Source organism: Bactrocera oleae, chromosome 4 (assembly GCF_042242935.1).
Source record: "Bactrocera oleae isolate idBacOlea1 chromosome 4, idBacOlea1, whole genome shotgun sequence".
Taxonomy (NCBI): Eukaryota; Metazoa; Arthropoda; class Insecta; order Diptera; family Tephritidae; genus Bactrocera; species Bactrocera oleae.
In genome coordinates this window covers 13111908-13126337 of record NC_091538.1, presented here as the reverse complement: position 1 = coordinate 13126337, position 14430 = coordinate 13111908, and the positions used below count along the sequence as shown (strand labels likewise).

The 14430-nt window shown below is 33.0% G+C and overlaps 1 protein-coding gene across 1 annotated transcript in view; it reads left to right on the top strand.

Annotated features, from left to right (window-relative positions):
- The window catches only part of LOC138856913 (uncharacterized), a 34341-nt gene extending 21070 nt beyond the window's left edge, over nt 1–13271 (top strand). The window contains exons 4-5 of the mRNA XM_070107861.1: nt 8286–8388; nt 13108–13271. Of these exons, the coding sequence (XP_069963962.1) occupies nt 8286–8388; nt 13108–13271 (267 nt within the window). The remainder of the gene's footprint in view (nt 1–8285; nt 8389–13107) is intronic.
- The last annotated feature ends 1159 nt before the right edge of the window (nt 13272–14430 follow it).

Here is a 14430-nt window from a genome sequence, read left to right as displayed (position 1 = left end):
AGCTGCACACTTCATTAACATTTGCGAGCTCAAGGTTTATGTAAGCACGATTTCAGAGATCACTGTGAATTATTGCGAATAACAGTAAAACGCCTAAGTCGAGTTGTAAAACGCCTTAACGGCTTATGAGATCTAGTTAGATTAGTTCCTTTTCTGACTTCACAAGGGACTATTTAAAGCAGTTGAAGTGTGATCCAACTGCTCCTCAAGATGCCATAAAACCTTACCTGAGCATATTATTTAGAGTCAGGTTTCTACTTAATTTACATAAATAAAAACATTTGCGTGAATCCCAGTCTGCCATCAAATGTTTTCTGTGCTGTCAACTGGCCGTAAGTTTGAGTGAGATCAAATTTATATGATGAAATTTTGTTGCGAGTTCTTGATAGAAAGTTTTAGACGTTTTACACTGAAAAAGTTTGGTATGTAGATTTCGAGAACGTAAGAAACAGATGAATCGCAGTAATTTCGGACCATTCGGTTTCACAACTTGGGCATGTTTTGAATAAACTAGATTTCTCTCGACATTGGGTGTATGCATTAATTCGTGCGGATTTCTTAGAGAGGGCTCTACTAGTATTATTTCGCGTCGTGTTCATCTGTGGCTATATTAATTTCATAGGAACTGTTATTTTGCGTCGTTTTTAGTAGATATCATTTGATTTAGCCTGAACAACAATTTGTTTCAAGTTATTATGAAATAAGGCGACGTCGATTCTGCATGTCGGAAATGTTGCTTCAACGCCCCCAAAAGAAGTAATTTTTGCATCGGATTGTCACTGGCGATGAAAAATGGATACATAGTCGATTATGTTCCCGAATTATATAATAGTATACGAAGAGCGGTATTATGTTTTCAAGAGAATAATGCGTTCCTCTAGGAAGCTTATCGTAGAGTAATTAGAAGCAGGTCTAGTTGTAAAAAATGTTAACTATGGATATCCCTAAAGAGAGATTGCTAGTCCGGCCTCTCCTTCTTTACGGTAAATGTTGCGAAATATCTTATTTGCTGAAAAGTGCAATCCACAAAGGTAAAAGTGGCACATTGCTTGGCTACTATAAGCTACCTTCAGAAATGTTTCAATAAAAACTTCAAACAACTAAAAGTATGCAACACAAACACACTTTACTCTTTCACCGTATGAAAGCGTTACACTAACTACACTCACTCTCTCTTAAGCGCACAATAGAAATTTCGCAAATTTAAGCGCCTAAATTAACTTAAGCTTCACAACGGCGTTTAAAGAATTTAACTAAGGGCTTTTGTCGAATAGAATAGTCGCACAAAAATTTGCCACCTCACTCACTTAAGCACTTACGCCAAACCCACACGCTGACGCACATCACACACACGTAGAGTGTGTTAGCAGCAGCAGCAGCAACGGTTGGCATATAAATTATACAGTAGCGGCAGCAGCTACTCGTCGCACTTCACTGCAGTGGCCTACCACTATTAGCACTCGAGCGCCTGGCTGCCCGGGTGCATGGGCGCCCTACGTTCGGTTCGTACTCCACAGCGCCACTTGGAGATGTAGTGCGAAGCGAGCAACATATGCTAACACACCCACTTAGAAGCTCGTTAAAAGCGGCACTTGAACTCATTTTCAATTTTTAAACAATTTTAGTGCAATTTTGAAAGTTTTCCCGCTTTTTTCAATTCTGCAGCAGTTTTTTTTTTTTTGGTTTTCCTTCTTTTTTGCTATTTTGCTCGTGAAAAACATTGCAACGCCAGCGGGCAATGGCAAATATTGCACTTGTAAATATGTAGAGCAGATATGTGTGGTTGTGTGCGCCAGCATTTAAAGTAGTCAGGCCTTGCGGGATATTGAGCGCTTTCGGCTATAAAAAGCGTTGGCAGCTAGAAAATGAAATATGATGCGGGCGAAAGAAGAAGAGCAGGCAAAAAATTTTGAAAATTTCATGCAACAAGCTGCTGTGAAAAAATAGTATATTGCAGAGCAAACAATAAAAAAACGATTTAGCGCAAGTTCACTTGACTTTTTCTAGCACTCAAGTTGTCTGCGAAGCATACTTTTGGGCGCGAGACTCGTACAAGTGCATGTTAGAAAAACTTTAAATTATAAAATAATCATACAATTCTGTGATCAACAAGGTGAGTTGGAATTTGGTTGGAATTGAAGCAAACTATTTCTTAAAATTCAATTGCTACAAAGTAGAAATTTGGTTCAAAAATTTTGTTGCAAAAAAAACAAAAAAAGGTAAGATAAATATTTGGTTTAAAAGTGCTGTTGATAATGGTTGTTTATACAGCATTGCTCAATGAAAATAAAGCAAATTAATAGAGTTGTGTCAGAATTTTTGGTCAAAGTCCAACTGTTTGACATAACCGGAAATTCATTTTCGCTTTGCTTTTTACTTTTGGACGCCAGGCAGTTGTAGTGATTTTAAGTGTACACAAAATTAAAACACTTCGCTCGTCATATCTGCGGTATATTTCAACTATCCAAGAAGGATCGACCACAGTCAACATTATTTCAAAAAAATATTCCACGTATTGATACATATATCTGGTACAAAGTAAACTGGAAAGCGAAAATCACTGTATTTGGTGAATGGCTAAAATAATTCAAGCACATATTGATCCATATAATTGTACAAAGAAAACCAAAAACAAGTTAAGAAGTGCTAAACTCGAGTCTAGCGGAACATTTTACACTTCTGCAAGTCGGAAATCAGTATATATGATATATGTTTTTGGGACTATGAGAGGGTCTACTCATGCCATCAGTTTGTTTGAGATTACTCAAGTATACTGTAGAACTTATAGTTGTATATGTGGGCTGACGTAGTTCGCGGTTACACACATTTTCTACATTAAATTAGAATATATACGATGTTAACTTAATTCTTTCCAGATATCTGATATAATGATCAGTATAAAGATAATCAGAAGTTAGAAATTTGTGTATTAGGTATATTTTAGGCACAAGGAAATATTTTTACCGGCAAAAGGTTTCAGCTAAAATCCTCAAAAATATCTCACAGATAGACCAATATTTACGGTAAAAAGGTTAGCCATTGGTACTAAGGCCTTCATATCAGTATCTGGCAGCTTGAGAAGTTATAGTCCGATTTCGACTATTTTTAGTCCTAGGTTGGTACACCTTAAAGATAGCATTGTTTTGCTCGTTTTATTTCGATAACATCATTAGCTCTCGATTTATATACCGTAAAGTGCAAGGATCAGAGGGAATTTTAACATTGTGAAGTAGGCGTTACACTGGTTCGATTGCGCCTATTTTCACAGTGTAGTCAATATTCGAAATGAGGAGAACCAATGAGCACGTGTACCAAGTTTCTCCTCAATATCTCAATTTTTACTCAAGTTATCGCTTGCATGGACGAACGGATAACTATTTATCTGTCTCGCCTAATTTTAGGTGTTACAAATAATAAATAATAAAAAAAAGTGTATTGAACTCAAGTACAGTAATCTGTTTGTACTCACACATTCCTTAGCAACGCCAAAGAAAAAATGTATATACATTGACATTCAACCAACAACAGCCGCAATATTTACAAATTCCAACCAACAACAATAACGATAAAATTTGTGGAACAGCAAGACAACCACTTTAAAACAACCCAATCACTTTACAACAACTTAACCACACACTTACAACCCTTACTAACTCAAACAGGCACACAGACAGGTACTTGCTACACTAATTAACACCTTCAATCTGCAGTAAAATGTGTGAAAACTTTTAATGCTTGCAAATTTTCAACGCTTAAAATTGACACGGACTTTAGCAAAGACAAGCAATGGACAAGAACTTACAGCGGTGTTGAAGAGGCTTGTGGGGAGGAGGTGTAATTAAATTACTATAACAGCAGGCGTTGCAATAACCGGAAGTAAGCAGCTTAAGCGAACAAGGTAAATAGTATAGAAGCTGCTAGTAAGACAACAAATCGCTTCCAGACCGCAACGGAGTAGTTGAGTGATGTTGCGTATACGCCGTGGCATACACACCTGAGCTGCGTATGGAATTTGTGTGCGTTTCGTTGGTTAACAAAGTGTCACACTGCGGTTTGTGGCGCTACGAAGCGGCAAATTATGCACGCAAATGAAAGCGTTAAACGAATTTATGCGATAATTTTGAAAAAGCGTTTGGGTTTTAGGAAAATTCGGTGGTTTTGCCACAAGTACATATAGTGCAAGGTTTAAAGAAAAAGAACGAAGGAAGAAAGCAGACGGCGAAAGAAGGCAGTTAGCTAAGCAAATACTTAACAAATTACAGCAATTCTTGTATTCTAACGAAGTTATGTTTAGAAATATATCTAAGCTACACAATTATTTGGCTTAAATAATGCGTGCGTTTGTGTTAACCACATTACTAACAAGCTTTTGCGGTTTATCGCGACACACACATGTTGAACACATGTCGCTTGCGTTTATTTAACTTATTTGATTTTTGTAGTAAATTTGCTTGCGGTTATGTAAGCACGGTTGCTTTTTGCGGCAAGAATATAGTTTAATTAGCAGTTTGTGCTAATTGTATGTCCTTACGGCTCTCCCAGCATCCATAATTAAATGAAGGGATTAGTCGATTTAGCCATGTTCGTCTGTCTGTTTGTATATATGCGAGAGTTTGTGCATATACTGAGTGCTTAGCGGTTTATGGGATATAGATGGATCTTAAATTTTGGCAACGCTCTTTTCTTTCAAAGCTTATAGCTGCCATACAAGCTGAGCGATCAAATACATGTCCTTGTATGGAAAACTTTTTTATTGGACAAGATATCTTTACAAAAAATGGCATGAATTATTGCTGAAAGAAATGGTATAATCTCCACAGAAATTGTTCAAATCGATTCACTAAAGCATATAGCTGCCATACAAACAAAATATTCAAAATAAAGTCCTTGCAATTAAAACATTTTTTTTTTGACAAGATATCCTCACGAAATTTATCATGGACTTTTGCCCAGGATAACGATTTAGTCTCAGAAGAAACTGTTCAGATCGCTTCACTATAGCATATAGCTATCATACAAACTGAACGAACTAAGTCAAAATAAATTCCTTTTTATGCCCTCTTTAGGCTATAAAAATTGCACCCGTGAAGGATATTATAGCTTCGGTGCAGCCGAAGTCAACGTTTTCCTCGCTACTTGTTTTCTTTTTTAATCTTTGCGGTAATTACCTTCATATATGTTCCTATTTATTTTTTCCAAATCCCATTTGCTTTCCATTACCAAATCCAATATCCAATTTTTTACACCACATATGGTCTGCAGCTCAAGACCAATTGCATTCACGTACCGCTTTGCTCTCCACAACGGACTTTTAAGCTCAAATGTCAGCCAATCGACTTTCAGCTAGCTATACAGACACTACAGCAGTGGTGTTGTGCCACAGAAAGCTGCAAGTGAACTAATTGACTGTTAAAATAAAGTCGCAAATCGTTGAAAATAAAGAAGAGAAATTCACTGTCTAGCAATGTGGACGAAAAAATTCGAAAACTGATATGCATAGAAATAATCGTATGTGGCAAAAATGTGGAAAGGGGAGCTAAAAATTCTACATGTTAGTATGTGCGTATATATGTAAAACGATTTTCTTGCATATAAATGTGCATGTGTGCATGTAGAGGGCTTGAGCAATCGAATGTTGAAGGGATTCCAGCAAGCACACGCTGCAGTTGAGGATATAAATAGCCCGATATTTATTTTGAATATATAGAAGTGCTTAGATTTGCCAACCCCAGCACACCTTGTAGCTTAGAGCAGCGTCACGAAGTCATTTAGATAGCTATATTCAAACATACATACACAGAAACACTTACACACTCAACGTAGCAAACGCCACCAATAAAATCCCCCAACGTCCTTTCATTGCAACAGCAAACTGATTGGTTAACTGACAACTGTAAAAGTCCATTTGTATATAAATTTGTAAGCATCGAGTTGTCAGCTTGTGCATGTGTGTTTGTATGTGTCTGGTGTTGCATGTGGCCACTGAGGTTTTGTTCAAAGGATTAGTGTGACTTTATCACGCGTTGCTCTTCCGCTCGTTTAATATGCTTTGATAGCAAATTTAGTGTAGGATTTCGTGAATGAGATTAGTTGGCGGAGCATATACTCGCAGCACAGCATGGAGCAGAGCAGAAAATGTGAGATAGCCAAATGAAAGTGTTATATATTGTATATACACAGTTAGTAAGTTCACACACCACATGGTTGCAAGGAAATTTTCGGGAAACAGCAAGGGTTTAATGGAATTTAATTTAATTAAATGAAATATTGAATTAATTTCAACTCTGGATAGTGCTTTGATGTTAAGGAATATTATTATTTGAACTTTTAATATACAAATATATGAAATGGAACTCTTTTGGGCTATTATTGCGTTAGCTCATTTTCATTGTAGTTTTGGCAGTTTTACGTCATTCAATTATTTATACAAATGAAATAACACGAATAAATTTTGAAACAAGAACAACCTGAACTTCGATTGCACCGAAACTTTTAATACCGAAACTGAACAATATATTAGGCTGTTATTCCATTTTTTTAGACAATAATCTATACCATATTTCTTGAAGATATCTTGTCAAATAAAAAAGTTTTTCATACAAACACATGATTTTGTTCGTTCAGTTTGTATGGCAGCTATATGCTATATAGATCCAAACTAAAAAGTTTCTTGGAAAAGTGTATAATTGTCTTAGGCAATAAATTCTGTCAAATTTCGTGAAGATTTCTCGTAAAATGAAAAAGTTTTCCATACAAGCACTTGATTGCGATCGGTCAGTTTGTATGGCAGCTATATGCTATAGTGTTCCGATATCGACGATTCCAAAATATGAGCAGCTTATTGAAGAGAAAGGAGCGTGTGTAAGATATCAGAGCGATATCTCAAAAATCGATGCGCTAGTTCGCGGATGATGGAATATGCGTGGCAAACCTAATATACCCTCTTCAAGATGAAGGAATATTTAGTTTTAATCCAACGATCCAAAGCAGAGGAAAAAACAAACAAGAAGAAATTATATGATTTACTCACTATTTTCATACATAAATTAATCCCCGAGTATGGAAAAAAAATCTTCAAAACCTCTCACCAAATTCTTCATTCGTGTCGTATTTCTGTCAGTATTGCGGTCCAGTTTCCGACCATTTTAAAATCGGCGTCATACTTATACCGATATCTTTAACTTTTAAAAGTTAAACTCAAACTCTGTTCACCAAAGAGCTTTAGCCATTGCTGCAGCTTCTTTATAAAGAAGATTTTCACTACGCCAAATTTAATGACAGTTTTAGTCAAACCTATGGAATTGAATAAGAATATTATTTTTTTTAATAATTTATAACAACACTTTCCGATTCAGATTTCTAATCTATCAAACAAATTTAATTTGTGCTTGTCTATTGAGTTTGTGTTAATTGTTGGCCCAAGTGAAACTGACAACTCTTTTTGTGACAAATTAGCAAACTTGTGTTATATGTTAAATTTTTTATTCATCAGTCAAATTAATACAAATTCTCACTACTATGAAAATTAACAACTTATTGTCAAAGAAACAATTTTTTTTCCAAATAAGTGGATATACACTACTACCTATCAAAATTTTGCTTTTTCAAATTAGTGTCATTAAATTTGACACACTGTAAACCACGTTACAGTCTAATACTTACAGTTTAATTATTCACCTGACATAACAAATGTGTATTAAATATTCCTTATTCATAAGAACATCTAATTAATATATTTTGAGAGATATTTCTATCAAAACGCCATATTTAGCAAAATATTTTATTTTATGACATGAATATTTTAACGAAATACCAACTTAATGGAATGGTGAAATATGAAATATAAATAATATTATGAACTCAAATAAGCTACGGTGAGTTCTTCGGAGCAAGTTTAGTTATTGTGTTTTATGGGTAGGAACTCGCTCTTAACAAGCTTTAAAGTTCCTTCGAACGAAATCGGTTAAGCCTGGCAATATTATGCTACATATCGACAGATGAATAACTTTCAGTAGAATCAGTTTGGTTCCCTTAAATATTACTATACCATTTTAGCTTATAACCATAAGGTTATTTTTTTGTTTTTTTTTTTGTTAAAGAAAATTTTTAAATTAAAAATGTGCAGAAGTAAGAGGCTTTGTTGGTTTCTTAGAGAATATGAGTTTTATTCCAGCATATTAAAAAGGTATTGGATTGCATAATTTTAAATATATTATGTGTGTAGTGATTTATTATTGCTATTCTGAAATTCTATTGAATAATATTTTCCCCATACTTCATTACAGTTGGACTGCAAAAACTGTAAATACGATGCTTTAATTACGGAAACAAATCTGAGCAGTGGTTACGATTACAGCAATAGCGGTAATATTGGCGATCCGGTAGATGGTGAGTTTATGAATAAATCTATTTAACAATTTCCATTAGATCACGTGCTAACTCGTAAATGAACACCAATTATATTACATAATCCAAAAATAATCTCTCAATACTTATACAAAAGCTGAAACCAACTAAATTGCGAAAAAGTTTTCTGTTTGAAAAATTAGCAGAAAAAGTTTATTTCAATGTTTCAAAATTTGTTTGTACTAGGAAAATTTAACCGTTACAGTTTTAGAAAGAAAATGCAAGGAAATCAAAGCAAGCTTGATTGGTCGGTACCAGAACAAAATTTGCTTCGAAGTTTGCCAAACACAAATTAGTATGAAAATATTGCGCCACCAATCGGCTCAACCATTTATCTTGCATTTATATTTTCGAAACTCTTGAGTTTTTTAACTAAATCCTCACTATATCTATGAAGGAAAACAAATGTAAGGAAATCAAAGCAAGCTTGATTGGTCGGTACTAGAACAAAGTTTATTTTAAAAAGTTTATAGTCAATATTGCGCCACCTATTGGGCCAACCATATAGCTGGCATTGAGCTTTTTTAAATTCTTACTTTTCTACCTATCTACCTAGAGTTAAAAACGACACGAATCAAGAATACTTTTATAATGCAAAAAGCTTCGAACTCAAAAATTGTCTATGAGCCACTTACATACTTTACAGTCTTAAGAAAGTTAGGAATAAATAAACCTCATAAATTAGACGAATGAAAACCAAAAACTTCAGATTTCATCGATGTTTAAAATTACTGCATATTAGACATGAATACCGACCAACACAACCGATCGATTATAAAATGGCTTTTCTAATACTTTAGTCTCATTTTGTTCACCGGTAATATATATACCACGAGTATTCCAAATATCACAACATAAGCGCCACCTAGCGGAACAATTTTTTCAAGTCCATAGTAGTAGTTTCATTTCTCTTACTAATACGGCATATAGGTTAAACATAAGGTAAGTTGGACTCTAAGAACCTTTATTTTATAATGTTTGCAGTACAGCGTCATCTATCTAGCAAAAGATTTAATATTATACTCGAATGAATGGTATGGCAGCACTTAGGTGATGATTTCGCATATAAACAAAATTAATTTCTGCATATTAAATTTCAACGTAAAGATCACGGTGTGTTCGGCTTTCACCGATTTGCACCAAAACCTGAAAGTTATATTTCGAAGCGCTCGCGCTCCTTTATGCCTCTAAACTGCTTGAAAATTTATTTCTACTGAAATAATTTTAGCAACTTTTGGGCTTCATTTTGTGTACTACAAAATAATCTTTGTTGCTAGCTAGAATAGTCTCACATATCTTCGGGAGCTGCATTGAATATAATATCACTGGCTATATACTTTTAGGCGTTATAGTGCCTTTGCTTGTTCTTGTTAATTTTGATGTGGAGCAAGCAGTTCAGTGTGAGTATATTTCAACTTCAGGCTTAATACAGCATATTTGTGGTCACTCGGGTGACTTAAGCTGCTTTACAAATACTACAAATTACAAAAAAGTTAGAAGAAGTGGTTTTGGTAAAAGTTTTGGTAATATTGTTAAAATTGGTCTTCAGTTATGACATATTTATCGATATGACATTTGAAAGTAACCTAAGAAATTTATTAACCATTAAACAAAATAGATTTATCTTTATCTTTGTCTTTAAAAGTAGCATATTTTTAGGTTCATTTACTGGCCAGCTATGCATAAAATATTTGAAATTTTGTTTTTGATGCAGGATTTTATTAATTTACTTGGAAGTCATTAAAAAATTATTAACACATCTAATCTGTCATAGTAGAGACAAAATTGATCTATTGAAACATCAGCAGAGCATACTTTTAGGCGAAGATATTATATGTACCATACTTTTGGGCAAATTAAAATTGAGCGGTTCTTACATAACATAAATTGCTAATTTTGATATTTTGAATTATATATTTTTGGTGAAGTATAGTTTTACGGCGAACTTATTATTTCACTTATTCCGCCGGACCTTAAGATATTGGTCGAAATCTTATTGTTACTAATATCGTATTTTAAAATTGATCGAATAAAATTAAATTTTATTTAATATATTTTTCTGACTATCAATTTGATTAAAAGTCATTTTGAAAGCCAACATTTTTTTATTTAAAAGTACATATATCACATTTTTTTTGTATATCATAAAATTTTTCTAAAATATTTTTTTATATATATCATATTAAATTGCTGTCTAATTATTATTCTTTTTATATTATTTTTTTTTAAACAATATTTTTTTTTTGTTATACGAGTAATATGTATGTATATTATTATAATTTTTTTTTATATTTTTAATGTATACTTTTTTACTTGCTATTAAAAACTTTTAATTAACTTGTTTTTTTTTTTTAATTCATATGTTTAAATCCTTTTGTTTCTTTATAATATAAATAAAGTACTATTTATAATCTAAATCCAAAAATTAAATTTTTTCAAAATTTCGGCAGCTAAAAACTTCTCAGTTGAAATTCTGGCATATTTTTGGAGAGGGCCGTTTAAAAGCATTTACAACAGATAAAAAATAAATAAATAAGAAAACTAAAAAAAATAATTCATTTATATAAATTATAAATTTTTTCAAATATTTATTCATTCTTCATAACTAGTTCAAAACTTTATTGTTTCTTGTTTTGAAAAGTGCCAATACTTCGTAAGTAGAAACTTTTTAAGTTACACCTTATTGCATACTTTTAGAGTGCTTAAATTGGGTACATATTCCGATACCAAAAAATCATATAAAAGTATGTTTGCATATGTAAACTTGCAGCAAACCTGATGCTATTGCAGCCACTAAATGTATGGTAATCCGAAAATTTTAATACTTATTTTCGCTTAGTCAGCCAATTGATTAGTTTCTTTTAGGCGCAAGAACACCTTGGCTTACTATACGCGAGTACAGCGCGTTCACGATACTGTCAGTAAAAAAAAATAGAACAATACTTCACAAACGCAATTCAAAATAGCATTACATTTAGTGTATGTTGTCTAGTTTTAGGCGCATTGACTTATCGGCATGAAAGCGTGCTCAGTGAGTAACCGAACAAATAAATAAGTAAATAAATAAATGTATGCATAGACGGCCAATAACTAAAGCAAAAACAAAGCGCGTCAAATAAAGTGAAAAAAAAACAAAATAAAAGAGTGCGAAAAAATGAAAAAAAAAACTGCATGAAAATAAAATAAAATAAAATAAAACGAAAAAAGCAGCAGCATAGTGAAGCAGATAAGCGAGTGAAGCGATTGTCGACCGTAAGCAAACACGTTCATTTCCGCTTGATTAATTGCGTGGGCAAGCGTGCGATACGCTGTTGTTCTTGTTAGTGGTATTTTTGGTAAAAGGCTGGTAACGCCGGGAAAGTGTGCATGCGTGTTAAGGTGTATGTGGGTTACTGTTTGTGTGAGACTGTGTGTGTATTTTTGAGTGCATTACGCTGCGGCAGTTTTATTCTGTTATTTATTTGTGTTTTATTTATTTTTTTGTCTCTTTTTGTTGGAAGTCTATCAATCCTTTCGCCGCGCTCAGCCATTTAGTATGCGCATTGTTGTTGTTGCTAGTACTCAAATCAATTCGCCGATTTTCGTCCGTGTAAACGCCAACTCACCGCCTCACCGACTCACCAATCAATCGATAAAACCATCGACCGCCTATTTTATTACAAGCCGTTCTCTTTATATATGTATATGCAAGGCTGTGTGCGTGCGCTTGCCTGCAATGATTGCCTAAATTTAGGCGCGCTGCTGAAAAATTGATTGCAATTTAGTTAATTGAAATTTACATTGTGGCATTAAAATTAAATGTGCGATGTGCGATTTTTTTTTGCTTGCCGTTCGCTCGAGTTGAGCACATTGGCAGCTGGAGACTGGTATTAGCTGTCCGTCACACTGGTTGCAGAGGTAAGTGCCGAAGTTGATTATTCTAAACTGAAAACTAAAAACTAAGCGCACAAATTTGCAGGTGTGTACATATAAAAAATGTGTTGGTTGTTGTTTTGGAATGAGCGCATTTAATTGAAAAAATATTTGACAACTGTTTTTACTGGCAAACTGAAAATATACAACAACAAAAAGCAAAAAAAAAAAACAATAAAGTAATAAATAAAAAAAATTTTGTATTAAAAATAAAACAAAAAATTTTCGCGTAATAAATAATATATAAAAAATTTCCTGACAAAATATTTATTTTTTATAAAAAAAATTATAAAAAATTTTTTGACAAAATAATTATTTTTTATAAAAAAATTATAAAAAAAAATTCCAGACAAAATAATTAGTTTTTGACTGCTTGTGCTCACTTGTGTGCAGCGGAAAGCTTGCAAGCTTGTTTGTATCAGTTTTTTAATTTAGAAAATCAATCATCAATCAATCATTTGTTTAGTTTTGATTGAGTTTTAAAGCGCTTTACATTTATATATGTTTGATTAAAAATTACACTGAGTTATTTTATTGCTGTTTTTTAGCTGTTCAATTTCCTCTATGAATTTCGAGGCATGTTTCATTATGTTTGACACAAAATAAAGAAATCGAAAAATTTCTTCAAAAATATTTTTATTTTAACCAGCAATGAAAAATTTCGAACGTAAGTTCTCGGGTATGTGACTTTAAGAAGTAATTGTTTGCGATCAGTGATCAACGTAAATCATTTTCGGAGTAGTCAACTGTTTTTGGCGATTTTTACCTATTGACCAAAAATTGGAACAGTCGTTTCCTTTGAGACGAATTCTTTGCCAGCAAAATCAATCACAGGTACAGAAACAGGTAGTAATCGCTTGGTGCCAGGTCCGCACTATAAGATGGATGCAGCCAAACCTCCTAATCTAGCTAACGAAGCTTCTAGCGAGTCAATATCAAGGTATGTGGCTTGATGGTGGAATACAAGTCATCTCGTAAAGTCCAAAGTGGATTGCTTCGGAAAAAGTCTTGAGAGGTTTTTACATTGCGGCCTCTCAGAAAACTTCGACAAGTAATGTCGAGACCAAAAAAGTTTATTGGTATCGAATTCAAAGTTTAATTTCGAATTTTTCTTAAACACAGAGAGCATAAGAACGTGAATTTTAAAAAATTTTTATTTATTATTTTGAACAAATATAGAGAGAAAAAAGAGACTTGAATTTGATTAATAAAAACTTCTATAATTTAATAGAATCAGATATAAACAGTTACAGATATTAAAGGGAGACGTAATTTATGCTAAGAGAAACTTTTTTTAAGAGTGGAAAAATCCCAAAAAGTACATAAGTCACGAGTTTAATACCAGAAATGCTATAAATAATTTAAAATAACAACAAAAAATACCTACTTACTTTTACACTAAGCGGAAAATAAATTCAAACACTCTTGGATGGCACTTACTTAGCTCGAAGCGGGAATGACAGCTGAAAAATGCTGATACCTGCCGTTTGCTGTCTGTAAGCAAATTTAATGTGCCATTTGAGATGACATTAATGACACTTAAGTGTCATATTTATTTCGAATTTATTTCATATTTATAAGGTTGCCACTTTTTCTTATAGTTGAATAGATAAAATGAATATTCAGTGGCATAAGCAGAGTCTAATGCAATTGTATAGCTTTTATAGACGATTCAAACTAAATTTCACTGTTTTAAACAAACACGAAGAAGTTAAGAAACCGTAACAAAGCGTTAATTCACCGTTAGAAAGCAGGTAGGTTTACCGTTGTCATGAAAACAACATCGACTGCTTTAGTTTTGTGTATAATTACGCAATTAAAAAAACGCGTAATTTTTGAACTAGAATAAACTTATTTAAAAAAAAGCGTTGCCACCTGAGCTTAACTAAAATATGTATGAAATATAATTAATAATAAATTAAAAGAATATGGTTATGAAAACGCAAATTTTAATGTTGTTTTAAAATAATTGTGTGTTTGGCGAAAAAGTGCTGCCACCTATTTCAAATATAGAGGGTATGATTACTAGAAAATGCTGTAAATATATAAACTACATTTATCTGAAAAAGTAAATATTGTTGCTTTACAAAAGAGAGGTTTTTAGAGTTGCCA